Here is a 21,480-nt window from a genome sequence, read left to right as displayed (position 1 = left end):
GTAGTGAAATGTACTGTTACAGCAATGCAGTCTGGTCTAACTCTTTCTTTGCTTTTACATATTGGGTGATCCACCAAAAACTAAAGCATAAAATCCACTGAGAAATGTATGTTACTCTGTTAGAAGCAGTTATTCCTCATACCAAGTGTGTAAGCCATGACATGGAACAGCCTGTTATTCTGACTGCATTTTATGAGGCATGGGGAGAAAAACAAATGTGTAGTGATGAGTTTCAGGAGCAAGACTGGGAGAGTGGGGAGTCCTGGTCAGAACACTATCAGTGGATAGGGTAGAGCCAAAGGAGACATGGAAACTGTAGAGGTCCAGCCACACAAAAGAGCCTGCAAGCCACCTGTGACTCGAGTGCCTTGACCCAAGCCACCTTCCTCCATGCCCATGGGGGTGAGAGAAGTTGGTCAGAGTAACTACTGAACTTATACTTAGGACCCTGATGTGGGTACTCTACATTGCTTTATGAAAAGCTGTATGCTGCATTAGTAGCAGCTCAGCGCTATGATTTATGTGATAGAGTAATCCCCCAAAAAGCCAATGCATCTGTTACGGCATGTTGAGCTGAGGAAAGTGCAAAGGTTCCCTGGCAGGGCTGAAACCCCCTCTGCTATTTTTGTGTATTATGTAAATAGAGTAATAGTTGCAAATATTCAAACAGAAGTCTAATACAACTTTGTGTCTCCCTTTTAGGCAGTAACTAACCTGAGTAGCTTTTAGTTAGGTTACATATCAATGAAAGCTTAGAAAGTTCAGTAGATTAAAAAACCCTCATATGCTTGTTGCTGCATGGACACACTAAGCCTCCTGGATTAGTAAAAAAGTAAATCAGCCACCAAGTCCCCAAAACACTAATCAAAAAACCTGTCTTTCATCCCAATTCTTTCATTCCTGTGTCACAATGAAAATGATGATTTGGATGAATGAAGAGGCCGGTTGGATGACATTCAGCAAGGCCAAGTGGCAGGTCCTGCACTTTGGCCACAACACCATCACGAAATGACACAGCCTCCTCTGGGCATAGTCACTACTCCTGGCGTAGGTTTTTGTAAAGTGCAAACAAATCTCAGCTTTACCAGTCCTCTCCACAGAATGCAGGGGAGTATCTGCTCCAGCACACCTCCTCCTCTCTTCCCTTGATGACATGGGGGTACACATGGTCACTTCTCTCTCCTGCAGCACCATCACCAGCCAGAAAAGAAGGAAGAACAGAATAGGAAGAATCCTCCTCTTCTGGATTCTTCTTCTTAAAAAGTGATTTGTAGAGGCATCTAATTGACTCATCCCCAGAAGTGGGTCTGACTCAGACCTGGGGAGAGTTTTGAGGAACTTCTTACAGGAGCCATCTTTACAGCCTCTTCTTCATTACCAGAAATGGCTCCACACAAAATCAGGACACTTACTCAACAATGCTTAGGTCTCTGCTGAAGAATCATGGTGAGTTTTGGCCATTACAACTCAAGAAAGTTGTGGACCTGTCAAAGCAGAGCTCAGTGACAGCAATAACACTGATCACTGTGCTGAAAAACATCATCTACAAGGAAATCTTACAAGAATGGGACTGTTATCTACTAGGAAAAAAAAGAAGAAGGAATGGTAAGTCAGTCTTCAAGCAGTAAGTCTTCAGGTTCTGCAGGAGGAAGAAATGGAAAGAAAAATTACAGTCTTAAAAAGTAAGGGGAGAGTTTTAAGTTGGACATAGGGAAAACTTTCAGAGACTGTTAAAGCACAGGTTACCTGAAGAAGTTCCTCATCTGTGGAAGATACAAGAAGGTTATGTAGTATCTGCACGCAACGGCAGAGAGGTAGAGCTGATCCTGCCTTAGGAAAGGGAGACAGACTACGTGGGGTCTTGTAGCCTTTCCCATACAACTTTCTGTTATTCTATGAAACATGCTTAAATTCCACTTTGAACGTATGCCTTCTGTTAACTAATAGTAGGTGTGGCTACCAAGCCAGGCATTCTACTATTGCATAATCTGAAATGACAAAATCTTCCTTGCTTTTTTACCAGTGAAGAGAAACAGGAACTCTAAAATAGCCCACCAAAAGATCTCCAACATTTGGAGAACACCGATGGAACAAACTGGGAGTAATTTAAGGTTTAGCCCAAATGATCTGGAGAAATTTCTATATCTGAATACCCAAGATAGGCATTTTTAACAGAGCTATCCTAAAATATCTATGGGCATCCTCCCAGACCTGGGCCTCACAGAGGTATTTCTACAAAATATTTCCACTCCCACAGTCTGTATTACATTATTTATCAAGAGGGATTGTGTCACGTTTGTCACACATGGTTCACTTTTGCTCTGAACGTTTTTGCAGCCACTGGCACCATTGCAAAGCAAGTATATAAGACCATCAGGCTAATGTAATGCCTTCTATTTGATGAGTCCTGAAGCAAATGAGTCTGCAAGGCCACAGGTAGCTGGTCTCTCCTGGTTTATGCATAGTTACCTGTCACCCTATCTGCATGGGCTGCTTTCAAAGACCTCTTTGTCTGCAAGGTAAACTCAGGCTCGAGATGATCTCAGACTTGAAATCCTGGCCAAGGGAAGTCATCAGGCTACAAAACCCACAAAGTTAAAAATACAGGGAGCACTGGAAAATGAACAGGAAACAATTTCTGCTGACTGAAGTTTTCAGCCTTCTTCCAAATGCCAGCTAGCAGCGGCCTGTCAGATGAGTTAAAGCAGCTACATGAAAGCAGCAGTGGTCCTAAACTTAATCCATTAAAGTAGGAGCAAATGCCAGGAAAAGATTAGGATTGTCCCTCAACTGTGATTGTGTACCTCAGTGTTTTGGAGATGAGATAGCAGCATCCCCCAGACCATCTCTTCACCTCTCCCTCCTTGTCAAGGTGCTCTGGACAAGGGTTGCCAAAGGCGATTTCTCCCTTTGAGGACAGTAGGCCTGAAATTGATCCTGGCAGTTTGATATGAAGAACTTACCAGCTCTGGGGATTCCCAGGCTTGTTTGGACTTCAGGTATTTGAACACTTCTTTGTTTGGTCTGTCTGGCTTGGGGCAACGCCTGTCAGACTTAGTTAGATTGTAAGTGCCAGACATCAAGTGAAGATTGCCCATTTTTACAGCCAGAAAAGCAAAGTGTTAAGCTCTTTAGGACAAAACCATTATGGAAAAAAATTACAGAAGAAAAGGATAAAAAGCATGAAAATAATAAAACCCATGAAAATACAGAAACAAAGATCCCTCTCTTGCTCTGGTGTTCACATCAGATGATGCATCCCTCAGCTGCAGAACCTGAAGGTCCAGCTCAGTAACACTCTGGTTTCAGAGTGGGACACCTCTGAGGCATACACAGACACAGAAGTGTGAAAACCATCCTTTTACCTCCCGAGTCCATAGAGCCTCTCCAGCCCATATGCAAGTTAGCAAGCTTGCCTTGACCGGCTGGGGAGCTCACTGATAACACCCAAAGCATCTGGTCTTGCTGACTCTGTTGAAGGTGGGTTCCCCTTCCACACATTTATTGATGTTTCAAAACTGTATAAAATGCAGATGTCTTTTAGAGGTACATCTTTTCTTATCTCTGACACAATATGATCACTGAAGAAGTGGGGCTCTGGCCAAGGCAACACTCTGTGATTTCCTGAGAGAAGCTCAGCCAGTCACCTGAACCACTTCCATTCCCGCTGTGTGTGTGTATGTGTTGGAAGGAGGATTTATTTCTTGGCAACAGGAATTTTACCTTCCTTTCATTGTAATTGGGAGTTACAGTGACATAAGACCATGTAAGGATGTTGCTTTGAAGAGTTTACACAGGGCAGCAGACATGAAGTCTTATTACATCATCATTTCACCAGTCTATGGTCGTTGCTTTAAAATTATGTGGATTTAAAAAAGATAGAGTTGGAAGTGATTTTTTTTTCATTTGTCTGGCCTCTGAGCCTTTACAGGTGCACTAATTCTACACTGGTAAGTTTTTTCCATGTGTTCATGAAAACAAAACGCGCCTTTTTTTTCAGTTGAGGGTTTTTTTCTGTATAAAAGTTATTCTTGGCATTACCTTTTGATTCCAGCTAGTAGAAGAATCATAAAAATATTAAAAATACGAGGTTCTCAATAAAATCACAAGCATCATTAACAACTCAGTGCTCTGATACTTGGTAGCCCCTAGATAAAAGAGAAAATTACTGGTGCCCTGTTTCCATCACACCAAGTCAGAAAGAAATGCTTTAACAGGAATGGGGGACAAAAGCTGTTCAAAGAGAGAAGACTACATTTTCTGTCTCAAAAAAGAAACCTGATTTTTCAAAGTCATATTTATATTCTATTTATATACTAATATACATACATATATATATACATATTCTATTCTATTTATATACTAATTTATTTCATTTATATTCTAATTTAATTTAAGATTCTGAATCTGTAGAGGTATGTTTGCATCATGCTGAAAGCGGAGGATACATGGCACAATAATAGGCCACTCATTCACTCACAAAGAACAGAGTTAGGATTTTGAGTACTGATCAGCTCAAAAATCCTGCCATCCTACTGCTACTGAGACCATCTGAAGGACAACAGAGCCAGCTGCCATGCAGGAGGATTATCGTACTTCTTGCCCAGTTAATTGCTCTCATTTATGCTTTAACCTTCACAGACACCCACTGCAGTTGTAATCACTCCCATGCACACTGCCTTTTGCTCCCCATAGCTTAAATACTCCTTGCCAACCTTTCTGGCCTTGTTAAATCACACGTCTTTTAAAACATAAACTGTTTTAATAATTGAGCAGTACTGTTAATAGCCTACCCAGCTTTACCAACCCTTTAATAGCTAAAATCTTAATAATTAAACCACATCAGGTGGGGTTTCTCTGCTTATCACCTTCCTGCAGCATAATGAGGCTTTTTAGCTATTTAGAGAGGTTGAGATGTTTTCTGTTAGGTTTATAGCTGGCCAGTAGCACGACAGCCCACTCAGACATCATTCTAAATGGATGTTTCCAAGTGGAAACTTGGAATTTGAGTTCAAATGACCTTACCTCTTTTTATTATTATTATTATTTCCTGCATGCGTTTTTCAGCTTGCTCATTCTTAATTCCTTCAGTACTTATTACTCCAATGAGCCTAATATTGTATACTTGTACACTTGTACACCCCAAGTGTGAGAGCCATAAATACTTCTGCAGTCTCCCCAAGGCAAATCAGCTGCAATTGGATCTCATGGGAGGGAAGAAAAGTCACATTCCAGCCAAAGGCAATTCTGCATCTGTGCCCTTGTATTTGTGTCTCAGCTGCCCTCGAGTAACACTTTATCCTTTTTCTCTGCTCCAGGCTGAGTTCTCCGAGCTGAACCTGGCTGCATATGTCACGGGCGGCTGTATGGTGGACATGCAGGTCATGAGGAACGGCACCAAGGTGGTAAGGTGAGGAGCACCAACTTGTCTTGAAAATAGGGCTTTCTGGAGCAATGTTGGGACAAGTAAGATGACCTCAGGGTCTGACTGGTATCTGAATTAGGGCAGCACAGTCCTGATGATTTCAAGTTTTCCTGGAAACAGTGGAAAGATTGACCTGACTCTGGCAGGTTTGTATCAGGGCTCTGTTGCACATACCATACAGTCATTGTTTCCAGTCTAGACCCTTCACACAACCACAAATACCTCTTTTGCAGGTTCTTTTTAGCCTCAAGCCTCCAAATAAAAGGGGCAATGGATCCTCATTTCCTTTGGTTTTTCCTTCCTTCTGTGTCAACTAACCTTTGCTGTAAATAGTGGCGTGCCTAGTCTACCTGTGTTAAGTCCTGACCCCAACAGACTAGCCTTGCAATAGCCGCAAACCATTTCCACGATCCTAATCCTTACAACCTGATTTGCTCCTGAAATACCACCTTTTTGGGGTTTTTTTTTTTTTTGCAGGAGATTCCCAGTGCTTTGACTTTGAGTTGTATATCTCAGAGGTTATGGGGATTTCTGTCCCTTCTAGCTTTACTTCATAATTGCAGTTATTGTAAGCAGATTCTTTCCAATCATGCACCCGATTCACTTTCCAAGAGCATCACCTCCCTTCTTTCTGACATCAGAGTGCCTGCAATTTAGAGTTAATGTTAGAGACATTCTTACTGGTGATGTATAAAAACCAGTGTAAGTTGTCCTGCCTCTGTACGGTAGTAAAATGCCTCTGTTTATACAGTCCTGATTTTACCTTCCACCCTTCTGTTCCCAAGGCTACATCTTTATGAGTTTCTGTCATTACTACTTCTAACTCTACATTTCATCTTTGATACAATAGCTTTGCTTTGTTCATATTGAAATCTCATTGCTATTCCCGATCCATTTTGCAAGCCTCCCGACTTCTTTTGGTACATTTCTTTTGTGCTTTTTGTGTATACAGCACTCTGAGTTTAATATTGTTCACACATTCGATCAATGTTTTTGTCTGTTCGCATCTACTTCAGAAATAGAAATGCATAATATAGCATGCAGGGATATTTTTGAAGTGGATTGTTAGAACAGCTGAAAAATTGTGTTTCTGAGCATGCTGGACTCACTTTAATTCCTCAAGATGTCTTTTCCACTCCAAACAGTAAAAAGCAACACTTGTCACTGTCAATTAACTATGACTGTGGTCTATCAATTCATTTCAGGTCTTGACAGCTCTTAGTACATCCACAAGCCTCCATTCATTCTTTGGGACAATTTTACAAGCCTCTGCTAAAACTTTTTAAGGTTGAGTCTGTTACATCCATTTACCTTCTCTTGTCCCACAAATGTCTGTTTCTCAGCGAAACAAAGCATACGTCCCATGAACCAGCCACTGGTGCATCCATCAGACAGTGCGCCGTGCTAACGCGCTCTTGTGTTTGCTTGCTCATGATGCTGGAAGGTTTCCCAGGAGCCATTTCCTAGGCTGATCACATCTTCATTTTCCTTCCCGTGCCTTTCCTCCCAAAGCCATTCATACATCTGGCAGAAAGATCTTGAGCCATTAAACTGAAACTGAAGACGAAATTTGTTTCGCAAGAGTGTCTGGGGCATGGTGTTCATGTTTCTGCTCACAGTAAATACACAGGTATTACAGGTAGACTTTTTGTATGGGAATATATGAGAAGTAATGTTTTAATTAGTGTTTTTATGAATGGAATTAGTTCAGATGAGTTTTTTTGTTTTGTCTGTGCATCAGGACACATGCATTTGTGTGGTGGGAAGTGGGTTTAGCAAATACATACTTGACTAGATATCCAATTTATATGACACATTTTGTCTATGTTGTGTTATGCCCATGATGTAGCCCTCACAAGCACTAGTCTTTTATTCACAACCCCTGCTGGTGTGCCTCTGTCCTGCCCAGTTCAGGAAGTTTAAGAGCTCAGGCCAGCCAACTTTCACAGCAACTCTTACCAATCACTGAATCCTAAGGGTTGGAAGGGAACTTGAAAGATTATCTAGTCCAACCCCCACTGCCAGAGCAGGACCTCCTACAGTAGGTCACACGGGAACTCGTCCAGCTGGGTTTTGAATGTCTTCAGAGAAGGACACTCCACAACTTACCAGGGCAGCCCATTCCAGTGCTCTGTCACCCTCACAGTGAAGTTTTTCCTTATGTTTCTTTGGAACCTCTTATATTCCAGCTTGTACCCATTGCCCCTTGTCCTATCATTGGGCATCATTGCGAAGAGCCTGGCTCCATCCTCCTGACGTCTGCCCTTTATGTACTTGTAAACATCAGTGAGGTCACCCCTCAGTCTCCTGTTCTCCAAGCTGAAGAGTCCCAGCTCCCTCAACCTTTCATCATAAGGGAGATGCTCCACTCCCTTCATCTTTGTGGCCTTGTGCTGAACTCTTTCCAGCAACTCCCTGTCCTTCTTGAACTGAAGGGCCCAGAACTGTACACAATATTCCAGATGCAGTCTCACAATGGCAGAGTAGAGGGGGAGGAGAACCTCTCTCAACTTACTAACCACAGTCCTTCTAATACACCCCAGGATGCCATTGGCCGCCTTGGCCACGAGGGCACATTACTGGCTCGTGGTCATCCTGCTGTCCACCAGGACCCCCAGGTTCCTTTCCCCCTGCACTATTCTGTAACAGTTCATTCCCCAACCTGTACTGATACGTGGAGTGATTCTTTCCCAGATGCAAGACTCTACACTTGCCCTTGTTGAATTTCATTGGATTTCTCCCTGCCCGACCCTCCAGCCTGTCTAAGTCTCGTTGAATGGCAGAACAGCCTTCTGGTGTGTCAGCCACTCCCCTCAGTTTAGTATCATCAGCAAACTTATAATCATAAAATGGTAGGGATTGAAAGGGACCTTTAGAGATCACCTAGTCCAACTCCCTAAAACTTGCTTTAGAAGTTACAAAAATAAAAACTCTCCTTCAGTTTAGAAGGTGAATTACAGAGCGTACTGCTACTGAGCTGTGTGGAGGTCCCTCCACTTATCCACATGGATTGCTTCCCACTCCCTCCAAGTCACCCCATCCTGCCCAGAGATGTGTCCTGCCTGGTCACTGATACCCCATAGGCCACTCAGCCCCATGGAGATATCACATGGAACACTTTCAACTCACGTGTGTGCACCAACATTTCTGATGAGCTGAGCACCAGGAGCAGCATTTATCTCAGTCAGGACTAGCCAGGGAGAATCTCCCACACGTTGGTCCTTGTTAGTGCAGCAATTCTTTGGGTAAAATTGGCACTAGAGCTTCCCCAGTGAAAAGTTAAATATGGGAAGCAGGAGGTGGCATTTATCCATCCCAAAGGCTCTCTCAGTGATTTAGACATAGCAGCCCCTTTAACAGAGAAAAGGAGTAATTTCTGGGTGTGATGACTGGATGGCTGAGCAGTGAAAAAACAAGCGTGGGCTGATGCCTACTTCTGGAACACTTGGGTGGATTCTTCATCCTCCTTCCAGTCCATGTGCAACTTCCTTTTGCACAGGTCTACACACACACATACATACACACACAGAGTGAACTGTCTGGAGTGTAATTTACTTTAGAAAGCTCTTAGAGGCTGTGTCACCTCTACTGAGGTTAGATGTAAGGAATGGGATATTCATTTTCACTTGTCTTAATTTCTCTGAAGGGTCCTTCATACCAATGTTTCCATAGTGCAAAGAGGATGTCAGTGCTGGAACTGCACCCACTCTGAGGTGCATTTATGCTTTCAGGATATTATAAAAGTGTCTTAGTATAAAGGAGAATTTGGGCTGCCTCTGCTTGACAACACTTAGACTCCCAAACTATGATCTCAGCTTCTGCATTAGATTAAATGCAATCCTGTGTTTGCCTTTTGGGTTTTACAAGCCTTCAGCTATTAATTCCAGTAGATGTGGGAATAAGGCAGGGATATGTTGAAAATCTGGACAGCTTTCTTATGTGGGGAATACTAATGTCTTTGGGAGCATTTCAGACTTTTAAGGATATAAATTAATCATGCACCAGACTGCTCTCATCTCCTGTCTCCCCATAGAGCTGTTTTTTTTTACCATTGGGGCTGATCATCCAGAGGAGAAAGCACATCGATCTGTGTGTCTGCGTGGGACCTACCACAGTGGTGGCTGTATGGCCAATGTAGTGTGCAGACTTACTATCCTATCACACTACAGATAGCTGGTTGACCAGGAGATGCTCAGAATCTGAAATGGGGAGAATCCTGTGTGGAGCAATGTCCCTGACAAGTGGGAAGAGATGAGCACAGAGGAGCTGTAGACGAAGCCTTGGTGTGGGGAAGGATTCCAAAAATGCAATGCTATTTAGTTCTACAAGCCTTGCCTGAATTTGGCTGGTCTGTGAAAGAAGGTGGGTGTCTCACCCTGCTTGCCTTGGACGCTATGCCCTTGTCGCTCAGAGCTGTTGTGGGATCAGTGAATGCTCTGATTGTTCAATACAAGCCTATTCATTCCTTTAATTACCAATGACTTTCCCATTTGTTCCAGATGATTCAGAGCTTCTACTATGCTTTCTGCTCTGATAACAGGACAGTAGCCTGTTGAACCACTACCCCAAATAGACCAGGACCTGAAAGTGCTTATTTCTCAAAGCAAGCTGCAGTACAATCACAGCATCTGGAAGCAAATCCTTTTACATGAGAGGAACAGGGTAAAAACTGACTAGCCAAGAAGGAGGTGTCTTCCCTCTATTCAGAGCATGTAGACTCCAGGAGACCTGTGCTCTAGCTAAAAAAGATATGCCTGCTCAAAGATGCAAGACTCTTTAAAGTCCAGTGAGGACACTGTCTTCTGCACACTTCACCTTTTCCCATCCCAGGAGGTTCATCCACCCCACAGGGACACTGACAAGCTGCTCCGTGAAAGAGTCACGTGGGTTTTCTAACCTGCAGAGGTCAAGCTTTCTCATTACACAGTAGCCGTACATTGCTAGGAGGTGAATAGTGTCTTGTCTCTCGAGGACTATCCATTCACAAGTTATTGGTTTCTCACAGTTATTCTACAAGGAGGGAGGTCATGGGAGTAGCTGCTGTCCCTGGACATTGATGTAGGACATACTTATAGGCAGTAGGTCACTTTCTCATCTTTCAGAGAGCTTGTGTCAAAGAGGAACCCTAGGTTCTGCTTAATCTCTGTCTTTTTACTTTAACTTTTGATCTAATTGGGATCTTTTTAGAATGTCTTTTTCCTATTTTTTGTTGTTGCTTCCAAACAAAAATTCAGAAAATTTCTGTGAAGGTGCATATAGGAGAAATAGATGGGAGAAATGGATCAGGAGAGTTTAAGTTTCTAGAAGCCAGATGGAAAAGCATGTTGAGCACACAGTTCTCCCAAGATTCACAGAATGTGCAACATGGTAGAGTACAATATGTGCTATATATTTAACACTGAGGAACATTTGGGCAATATTTTTGTATTGAGGGCATGGCAGTCTGTAAATGTAATGGAGAAGTGTGTGTAACAGCATGTAAGCTTTTGAAAGTGCACTTTAGGCAAAACACCAATGTGCCAAAGGACCGCTTCCCTTACCAAAATGTCCCACAGAGAAAAAGGGCTGGGACAAGATGTCAAACATGGCAAGCTGCAATTACACATGAAGCAATTTAACATCTCCAGTAAACATTTATAAACTAAGAAGTTATTCCCACGTGAGGGATGATTTACCATCATCTCTCCCTAATAACAAAAAATGTCAATGGGGCAGGCAGGTGAAGAGGGGGGGTCTCCCCCCCTCTTCACCTGCCTGTCCCATTGATATTGTTTTCTATTTGAGCAGGAGCTAAAAAAAGAGATGTTAGGGTGTGCTTATTTATATATTTATTTTCAATTGCTTCCACCTCAGCTCCTGCTGCTAAACAGCTGCTTGGAGGCCTGCTTCTCCCTTTGGGGTTTACTGATCTCCCAGATGAATAATGTCCCCCTTCACCTCCCCAGCAGCTGGCGCCCAGCCGACATGCAGGCAGGATGCTGACAGTTATTGGGAAAACATTTGGCATGCAGGCTGCTGCCAGAAAGCAAAAGTTACTCTGAGCAGACCAGGGTGGGGAGCATCTCAGAGACTAAACTACTCCCTGACCCTTTTCGCATTTACAGGAATTCTTTCCAACAAGAAATGTGCTGCCAGGTCCTAGAGCACTCATTAATTAGTTAATCTTGGACTGAATGTAAGAATAATTAAAGACTGATGTAGATTATTGCAGTCTTGATCAGCTTTTTCTTTTTTCCCCTCAGTCCTGTCTTAATTTGTGTCCTCTCTATGTGGGTTTTCAGTGAGGATTTTCCAGGGAATGGAAAGTAAAAAAGTGAAAGGCCAAGTCCTATTGCACCTGTGCTATACTGGTCAAGGTGCATCTTCATTAATGACCTGATATTGGAACAGAGTGCAGCCTCCACAAGTTCCTGGATGACAGTAACTTGGAGGGTGGGGAGTGATAGATAATGCCAGAAGATAGAGCTGCCAAATCTTGATGGACCTCAACAACTGGGGACATGGGCCAACAGTAACTACACTAACTGTTGCTGGGGTGCAGCTGGACAGAAAACAACTCTGCACAGAAGGACCTGCAAGTCCCATGTGCCCTTTTGGAGAAGCAGCCCTGTGGCTCACTGAGCAATATTAGTGTATAGCTAGCAGGACACTATTCACATCTAGAGTATTGTGTCCAACTGTGAGCTCTCTAGTACAAAACAAAGGCATTGACAAACTCAAACAAGTTGAGTGAAAGGCCATCAAGCTCTTTGAATTGGACTAAAGGCATCCCAGGAAAAACTGAGAGATTACTTTGTTCAATCTGTAAGAGGAGACTGAGAGGAGGATCCGCCTACAGCCATCAGGCAACTAATAGGAAGGTGTAGAGAAAATGAAGCCAGACTTGTGGAAAGTGTGAAGTGAAAGGAAAAGAAAAAACAGACATAATTTGCAGCACTGTGAGAGCGGTCAAATAATGGAACAAGTGCTCAGGAAGACTCGGGGACTTTCATCTTTGGGACTGTTCACACTTTGGCTGGACAGGACCCTGATCAATGTAATGTTACTTTAAAATTATCCCTACAATGAGTAGGATGTCAGACCAGCTGACTTCCAAAGATACTGTCTGATCTAAACTACTCTATGATTTTTTATTCTGTAATGGAAAGTATTTGGATCCCTTTCTGCCAAAATCTTTGAGTTGCAAATATTTAGAAGGTAAGCAGCTGTTGACAGGTGTGGTTGTTATTACTCTGAAGCATTCGTCCCAGTCCACATGCTTTTTCTTGTCAAGGCTGATCAGTTTATAAGGAAAACAAATGACAGTCTCAGTCTGTGGCTGAGAAGCAAATCAGAGCATCTTGCAGAGTGTCCTCATCTGTATATAGTGGTGCTGGCCTTGCTGCAACCTTGATTACTGATTCCTGCTGCTGTTGCCACGCTGATCTCCCCCCCAGTCCATGGATTTCCCTCAGCCATTCTGTATTACAGCATCCCAGAAAACTCCCCTGCTCCTCTCCTCCAGCCTGGGAAAGGAGATATCTTTCTTTACTCTGTGTTGCTTTCTTCTTTCTCTAAACTGTGCCCTGTGTTACCTTACTCATATAAGTAGTCACATTCATTCTCTCTTTTAATAACTTCAGCAGGGTTTATTTCTTCTGTGGAAAATATGACATGAGGTTTTGACTGCAATGAGATTTTTTTCTTAGCAAATTTCCCATTTTACTGTGACATCCAACGTAACATTATATCTAACATTATGATAGCTAAAAATGTCATAGATTTCATTTTACTTTTCAATAATATATTAACAATGCTACTAACATCCAACTAAAGCACAAAATTAACTTGTTCCTATTTGTAAATGCCATTTTTTAGCAGCTCTCGGACACCTGAGACACTGCCCTTGTTGGAGGGATTATTGCACTTCTCAGGTAGCTGGAGCCACTTATGGCTTGAACTTCTGCCCCAGAAGCTTGCCTGAAGGCTCCATGAATTGCCAATAGTACAAATCTCGTTTTATTATATTGCTTAATTATGCACTTTTATTCCTCTCTGTGTTATGCCAAGCTGATAGGAAAGACTTTGGAAGAAAACTTAGTCTAAATGTGTTGACTAGCCAGAAGTGTCTGTAAACTGAATAAAGCTTCCTTGAATACTGGAGGGTAGGTGGAATCTGAAGTGAGGCTGTGCATCTGCCAATGATGATCTTTTTCTATTGACATGAAGGACAAAGTGTCTTGTAAGAGTGGCAATCTCTGAGAAAGAGAGCAGGAGAACTCATCCTCCTCCCAAAACATGGGCAAAAAGCTCTCTAAACCCACCATGGTGCTAAAGTATAAAGCAGGTCTCCCCTTTAGCTGCAGGTGATTATTCACAGCAGAAGGGATCATGAAAAGGTATTTTGTCAACCTAATCTATTCTTATGTGTTCTTTCTTCATGCCGATGAAGCTCGTGCTGCAGTGGGAAAAGCTGAAGGATGAGGAAGCAAGACAGAAATCAGAAATAGGAAATCTCTTTTTAAGGCACGAAATTTCCCAGCAGAATTTGCTGTCATCATCTTCTGTACTCCAAAGCAGACTGCGGACCTGCTTTCTGCAGAGAAATGTTATTGATGATCTTCTCAGAGCTGATCCTCTTCTCATAATTAGAGAAGTTAGACATATGGTCACCAGAATAGCTACTGCTGCTCCTGAGATGTTTAAGTTCCATATTTAACATCAGGAATCTCTTAAATTGTTTTATATTCCCTCATTTCTGATGAAACTATTGCCAAGACAACTAATGCTGTCACAGATTTAAGGGTAAATGGATCCAAGCCAAGAAATTATATTCTGCAGTCATATCTCTTCTGATTAGGTATTTTGGATCCAGGCTTTATACTTAGGTTTGTCTCTAAAGTATAAGTTTACCACTAAGAAAGAAAGAGATTGTTATAATGCATTGGAACAAGTTGAAAAAGGGTTAGTTAAAACTTCCTGCACCACAGCATCAAAGCCCAGACTCAGAACTGGCAGCCTCCGAGACAGACACTCATCATCGCCTGGGGATGACTGGTAATCGCTGGCCAGGCTCAATTGCCAGGAAGAGAGGTAGGCTGAGCAGCTGGCTGGTATTTAGGACAAGGAAGAAACTACTGCAAAGGGAGAAAAGCCACAGGGATCTAGGAGGGTTTGCTTTGTTCTGGCTTGGATCAGAAACAGTGTGCCCAGCAGTACCAGGGAAGTGATTGTCCCTCTGTACTTGGCACTGATGAGGCCACACCTTGAATACTGTGCTCAGGTTTGGGCTTCTCACTAAAAGAAGGACATTGAGGTGCTGGAGTGTGTCCGAAGGGTCTGGAGAACAAGTCTGATGAAGTGCAGGTGAGGGAACTGGGGATGTTTAGCCTACAGAAGAGTTCACCGAGAGAAGACATGATCACTCTCTGCAACTACCTGAAGGGGAGTTGTAGTGAGGTGGGGATCAATCTCCTCTCTAGTAATGAATGATAGAACGAGAGGAAATGGGTTCAAGTTATGCCAGGAGAGGTTTAGATTGGCATTTAGGAACAACTTTTTCACCGAGAGGGTTGTCAGACACTGGCACGAGTTGCCATGGGAAGTGGTGGAGTCACTATCCCCTGGAGATAATAAAAAGATGTGTAGATGAAGTGCTGAGGGGCATGGTTTAGTGATAGGCCTGGCAATGTTAGGTTAGTGGTTGGACCTGATGATCTTAAAGGTCTTTTCCAACTGTAATGATTCTATGATTCTGTGATTCACTGTGGAGGTGGCCAATTTAGTCATGCACTACTCAGAGCACTGAAAAGCTCTTGCTACATGTGGCAGAGGCCATTGTGGTGACACAAGCTAGAAGGAAAGTACCTCACCAGCTTTTCCTATCTGAAAATGAAATTTTTACAGTCTGTTCAGCTTTTCATTAATCAAAGGATTCTCTTATCTCTGTGCCGCTGTGGGAACACATCACGTGCACTTAAATGACCTTTATTTTGGCAGGCAGTTCTAGGAGACAGACTCTAAATGACAACTGAGCTTTTGTAGGGTCTTAGTAAGGGCTCCTGTAAGAGTTTTGGCCAAAGATGGGCTCCAGCTTTCTCCTGGAAGATTCACCCATCTGGCTATCATGCTAAAGGCAGATTCACCATATCAGGTAGGTGTCTGCCACATAGTCCAGGAAGAGCACCACACCAACACAGAAAGCACAACTTATTAGCAGCATGTTTTAAATCTGTGGTTTACTTTTCATTCCATTTACCTATGCCATCTCCCTGTCCACTCGATGTCTGAATGGGCTCTCCTGTATTCTTTCTGTGAACAAATCCACTTTCATGACCTGTTTTTAGCAGGGGTCTAGGTATAGTTTTATCCAAGACCGCTTGTGGTCATCTCAATGCTGGCTGGAAGGTGTAGCGGAGAGGCAAAGTATGTGCTCCTGCCAGAGCTCCTAGTCCTGCTGAATTCTAGTGCTTATTATCCCAGCACAGCAGGTGCTATTGAGTTTGGCTCACCCAAAGGTTTTGGCAATGGTGTTTCAAACGTGAGACTTAGGCCCAATCTGTCTATCTGCCAAGGATTTCAACTTTCTCTCATGGGAGATGTTATTGGGTTGGGCTGAACTAGCAAAGAGAACTGTTATGGTACTAGCTATTCCAAATCCAGGGCTCACTAACATAGCTGTGTTAGCTTAAGCTTTGCACTCTGAGAATAAGTGGTTGCTTGCAAAAGAAGTCTTCTACCAAAAAAACCAAGAATCCTCATGTGAAGCACGATCTCCAGATCATTGGTACCCCCAGTGATTCGGTTTTCATGCCACCACTCCTACCATGATTATTCATTTCCCTTTTAGTGCTTGCTATCCTTACTCCCTCCTGACCTCACATTTTGCCACTGATCTCTCCATTAGAGATGTCTCGCAGACTCTTGGGCTCTCCAGATGATGTTTATTCAAAGCTAGTCCCAGGCCCTGCACTCCTCTTCTTTGTTCTCAGTATCCATGGGAACATCCTCATTGCCTGGCCGCTCAAAACAAGATTTCAGTGTCCACCTTCACTTCGGAGATTCACTCCTCATCTGCTGCATGAGAGAATGCCCTGCTTTCCTACTTGATGCAGAGTTTGAGGATAGACTTTTCTATATTAGTTCTGTATTCTCTTGTCCATCTTCTAAGTTGAAAAACTCTCCTTTTATCAGCATCTGAAAAGACAAGACCTTTTCTTCTAAATTTTCAGTTGTCAGAAGTAAACCCACTGAAGTAATTTTCCCAGTCACCATATGTCCTCCCCCACCATTGGCCATACTCATTTTCATGCTTTGTTCTCACCACAGCACCACATCCCCACCCCTGGGGTATATCAAGGGCAAATAGTGCTGCTTCCTCTGGAGAGACCTGAGCAGTGGTCCCAACTATTAACGTGCAGACCCAGTAAGTACTGTTCCCTCAGTCAAGTCTGGGGAAAGGCTTGAGCCAGAACAAGGACCATTTTCTTCTTCATATGCTAGGAACCTGAGTGGATACACACCTGAAGCTCCTGCCCCTCCGGGCCACACAACTGTTCAGTAACTCAGCACAGATATCAAGTCTTGGTCCTAGGAAGCTGCTTCATCCTTCCTGGAGACCTATGCCTGCCTCTGGGGTACTTCTTACATGGTGAGTCCAGCAGAATGAAGCAGCTCAAGCTTTCCAAGATTTGTATTCACTTGCTGTTTTGCAGCAGCGAGCCACTGCCTGCCTCACTCCCACTGATACCAGGGAGGCCCATAAATCAGCCACACAGTGATAGCGCAGCCCTCCTGATGCTCATTATGCATCTCACTGCTGGAGGAAAGCAGCACCTTTAGTGCCAAGTACATTAGGGAACATGCCTGAGCTTAAAAATACTCCATGGGAGGGAATCACAACATTTCCAAAGCTTGTCTTCTTTCATCACAAAAGCAGAGCAGCTCCTCACCATGTCCTGGGTGATAACAAAAGCCCAAGGGCAGGAAACAAAATGAACGGCTTTAACAACAAAGCTGTGCTGGGTTTTGTATACAGTGTTTGTTGCCACAGTCTGGCCCAGAGTCACCATCTCGCATTTCCCTGCCAGAATGATGGAAATATAAGTAGGGGTTATAAACCCAAAGTGTTTCCAGTTCATACATCCAAAGGATAGAAATTATAGTCTCTTAGCAAGGAAAATGTTCAAGGGTAGTGAGGTAATGGGACCTGGTTACAGAGCTCATTTCTTTGAAAAAGTTTAATACAGCATGGACATTTTTCCAATGTCCTTGATACAACCTCTGAAGTATAAAGTAATCCCCTGTTTCAGTGGAAAAGCCCCTATCATGCCTTCAAGAACAAACTGCTGAGCTCCATTTTGGGAACAGTTTCTTTCCAGCTGCTGTTTTCAGAGATTCCTGAATGGCTCCAAAGACACAGCATCAGCAAGGAATGAAATCTGGCTCTTTGAAAGATAATCCGTGGCCTGTTGGCTTACCTAGAATGGGCCTCACTTCTCTGTGTGTTTGTTGAAAGCTGCTGCTACTGAACCATAGTAGTCCCAGCTCCAGTCTTGCTAAATAATACTCTGGAAGTCCATGCCGTGAGTCACAGCACTGGATGAGGGGTTCTGCTTGTTTGATTAATCACATTACCATGCCTGCCTTTTATTTGTTGATTCATAGCCATAAGAGCCTGGGATGTGCTGAGTATGTAGTAAACTGATTAAAGGGGGAATGTATGTCAAATGTAGGGACATGTACAATAGCTTTTTGAAATCCCCCATGATCTTCCCACCCACTGGGCATTGCTTCAATATCGAGTTCAATCGTCAGGAAACTAATTTGCTCCCTCATCTGCATCGCACATTGCAATGAGCTTGCCAAATATGGCCAAGCTTTTAGAAAGAAAAGAGAATCCCCTCACCAGTGAATTTATGACCCTTGGCTCCACTTGCGGCTTGTTCCTGTGCATGCCTGAGTGACATGGAAACTGCAGTGAACCTGTTTGGCCCGTTTCTATTCTCTCACACTCGCAGCTCTGTTGGATTTTTCCTTTTTTTAATGACTAGGGGGTTTTCTGGTCGGTTTGTTACCTTCTAACGCAAGCAACCCATGACGAGAGGCCTAGAGAAGAGCAACATGTTAATGAAAACAAAGGGAGAGGAAAGAAAAGAAACAAGGAGAGGGTAGAGATGTGTTGCTGAGCATTTGAAAGTAAAACATCACTTCCCTCATCTCTTCCAGATCTTTCAAGCCGGATTTTGCCCTGATCCGGCAGCACGCCTACAGCATGGCCCTGGGAGAGGACTTCCGCAGCCTCATCATCGGCCTCCAGTACGGTGGCATCCACACAGTCAACTCCCTTTATTCCATCTACAACTTCTGCAGCAAGCCCTGGGTGGTAAGTGATGATCCAGCTTTACTGCATGCCAAAGTTGCAAAGCAGATACATGGCACCGACAAATCAAGAAACTCAGCTTCCAGTCCGTTTCATAGGAATTAATCTCTTTAGGTTAAAACCACCAACAACCTTAGGAATACAGCTGTGAATACTTGGTGGAAAAAACCTACCAACATCTCTCCTTCATCAGTCTGTAGTAAAATCAAGGTGTTATTTTGTCACCCTGAGTAGGACATTTCATTGTCCCAGGGTCTAGCGTGTCACAAATAGCTAACAGTACAAGAACACCTAGATCTCTTGTGTGGCACAGTAGATTAGTAATAGATTCATAATAGCAGATCAATAGTGGCACAAAGAAACATTAACATTTGCTGGTTTAGAAGGTATCTGAACTACGATATTTCTAGCATCTTTTATTAGATGCACACTTGTGGTATCCAGGTGCCCCAGCCAAAGACTAAGATTACTCATTCCTTGCAAAAGTGCAACCTGCACTTGTCTTCACGTGCCTCCTCTTCCTACTTTTTCTGGGTGGTGCTTTGTTGTGAGGACATTGTCCAAAAAGAAGGCAAGAAAAGTAGAGAGATGTTTTCTTCCAAAGTTAGGTCTAGGAGAAAAGAGAAGATGGAATGAATGACAAAGACCGGGAAAGAGGCAGAAGGAAAGGGGAAAGCATGTAGAGTTTTTCAGCAGTTTCAGAAGGAAATACAAGATTATTGTAAAGTCTTGGTATGTCAAACCTGAAAGACTACACCTGGGAAACACCTTTTGGCCAAGTCAGCTGCTGGGGAGCAAAAGACAGTGTTTTAATATTCTACTCTGGGAGTCTCCTTCATCTGTTCTTTAAATGTTATTAAGTTCACTTAAAAATCTCAGAAACTGTTTAAAATATTATCTTTGGCTTGTCTCAGCCTCAAATCAAAGTTTATAATTATTCCTCAGATCTATTTCATGACTAGCTCTAAGTTAGTAGGAATTGCAGGAGTGGGAGAGATAGAGTAAGGTTGGTCATCATGAGCCACAGGAGCAAGGCTAGCCATTGAAGCACCTGTGATACCATTTTGGAGTGGGTCTTTCAAGAAGCGTCTTTCATCTGGGTCTTTCAAGCAGTTTCATCCCAAATGCCTTCTCTGTTCAGTGATGCTCCCAGAATGGAAATCTCTCTACAGTGTTCTAGGTCCAAAGCAGGGAATTACAAGCTATTTGGAAGTGACAAGGAGATAGGACTTTCAAATAGGCCCCCATGGAGAATTTTCAGGTACTTTTTTAGGAATACCCCTTACCCAGAGCCCAGATGGAAATGGAGTCTATAGCAAGTGGTAACTATCTTTCTTATTATCTAACTAAGTTTTGTTGTTGTTGTTGCTTTTCCTTGAAATAAATATCCTATTAATCTTCAGTGTGTTGACTGGTAAATCAAATCCAGCTGAGCTCTGTAATGACTCAAACTCTAATTTCTAAGACCATGTAGTGTGAATTTAACTGATTTCTTACCAAGAGGGTACCAGTGTAGGGAACAGTCATCTTCTCATTTGAGGGTTTTGCTGAGATCAAAGCCAAGGTCCTGACTTTCCGAAAATGATTCATTGCAGTAATGAACGTAGTGAGAAAAATCTCACTTTTCCATCACTCTGTGTTTAAATGATACATATTTGGCCTCAGCCTCCATTTGAATGATGAGGATTGCTGGGAACAGAAAGGGGAGGAAGAAAGAGATCAAGTAGCAGTCTCAGTACAACACCTTTGCCTTGTTTTCTACAGCTGGTCCTCCACACCACAAGCGTGTTGACCGCAGTGACCAGACAAAATTCCTCTGCATTAACACTGGCTTTTGCTGTGGAAGATAGTAATGAGATCTATTCCATCTGATTTGGGGATTGAGTCAGTTAGGGTTTAGTTGACATTTTTTAGTTCAAGCCCTGTAATTACATTTCTGATGGTGTACAGAGGCCTCAAGATGTGACAGGCCTATTTTTAGGCATCTAAAATAAAAGAAAACAAACAAACTAACTCAGCACTTTGACACAAAAAAAAAAGAGAAGAAAAAACAGGGCTGGCAAGGCAGTGTGGGAGAAATTGGCTCTGCCCGTAACTTGGCTCTAGCTATTTTGGGTCTGCTTGTGCCATGCTTTCCTCACAGGGAATACAGCTGGCTCAGAGAACCTTCCCAGAGGAGTCAAGGAAACCACTTGTAAACACTTAAAACAAGTTTGCAGAATGCCTCCTTCTCCCTGCTGCACACCGCCCCCCCTGCCCCCACACCATCCTCAAAACCAAAGGTTTTAATGCACTAAGTGATCTAAGAGCTGAGCTGGTATTTGGCACCATTGAAATTTTATCAGGTTGAAGCTCAGGTAGAGATTGTGGTGTGGCATTTGAGGGCAAAAAGCTTCACTGGCAGCAGAATCAGAAAATTTTGATTTGATGATAGCTGGGAAATGAGAGATAGGGACAGACCACTTCTCTGCAAGTTCTACTCTGGTTGCAAAACAGGCATCTTGAAATAAACGATCTGCTTAACAAAGAAACTTTTTGGACCTAGAAAACAGTTGAGATACATGAAGAAATGAAATCAAATACCCCTGGGAAATGTACTTTTCACTCTCTCTTTTTATTTTTTCCAAAAATGGTTCCATTTCATAGAAATGTTTACAATTTTGTGGAGAGGAATGGAAGTGAGACTGTTTTTCCT

At 43.0% G+C, this 21,480-nt stretch overlaps 1 protein-coding gene across 1 annotated transcript in view; it reads left to right on the top strand.

Moving 5' to 3' along the window:
• The window catches only part of SYN3 (synapsin III), a 176,760-nt gene that overhangs the window by 20,083 nt on the left and 135,197 nt on the right, over positions 1-21,480 (top strand). Inside the window, exons 3-4 of the mRNA XM_062011848.1 lie at positions 5,319-5,410; positions 18,632-18,788. Coding sequence (XP_061867832.1) covers positions 5,319-5,410; positions 18,632-18,788 — 249 coding nt within the window. The remainder of the gene's footprint in view (positions 1-5,318; positions 5,411-18,631; positions 18,789-21,480) is intronic.

The sequence above is a fragment of the Colius striatus genome, chromosome 1, assembly GCF_028858725.1.
Source record: "Colius striatus isolate bColStr4 chromosome 1, bColStr4.1.hap1, whole genome shotgun sequence".
In the NCBI taxonomy this organism is placed as follows: Eukaryota; Metazoa; Chordata; class Aves; order Coliiformes; family Coliidae; genus Colius; species Colius striatus.
This window is presented reverse-complemented; position numbering and strand designations above follow the sequence as displayed.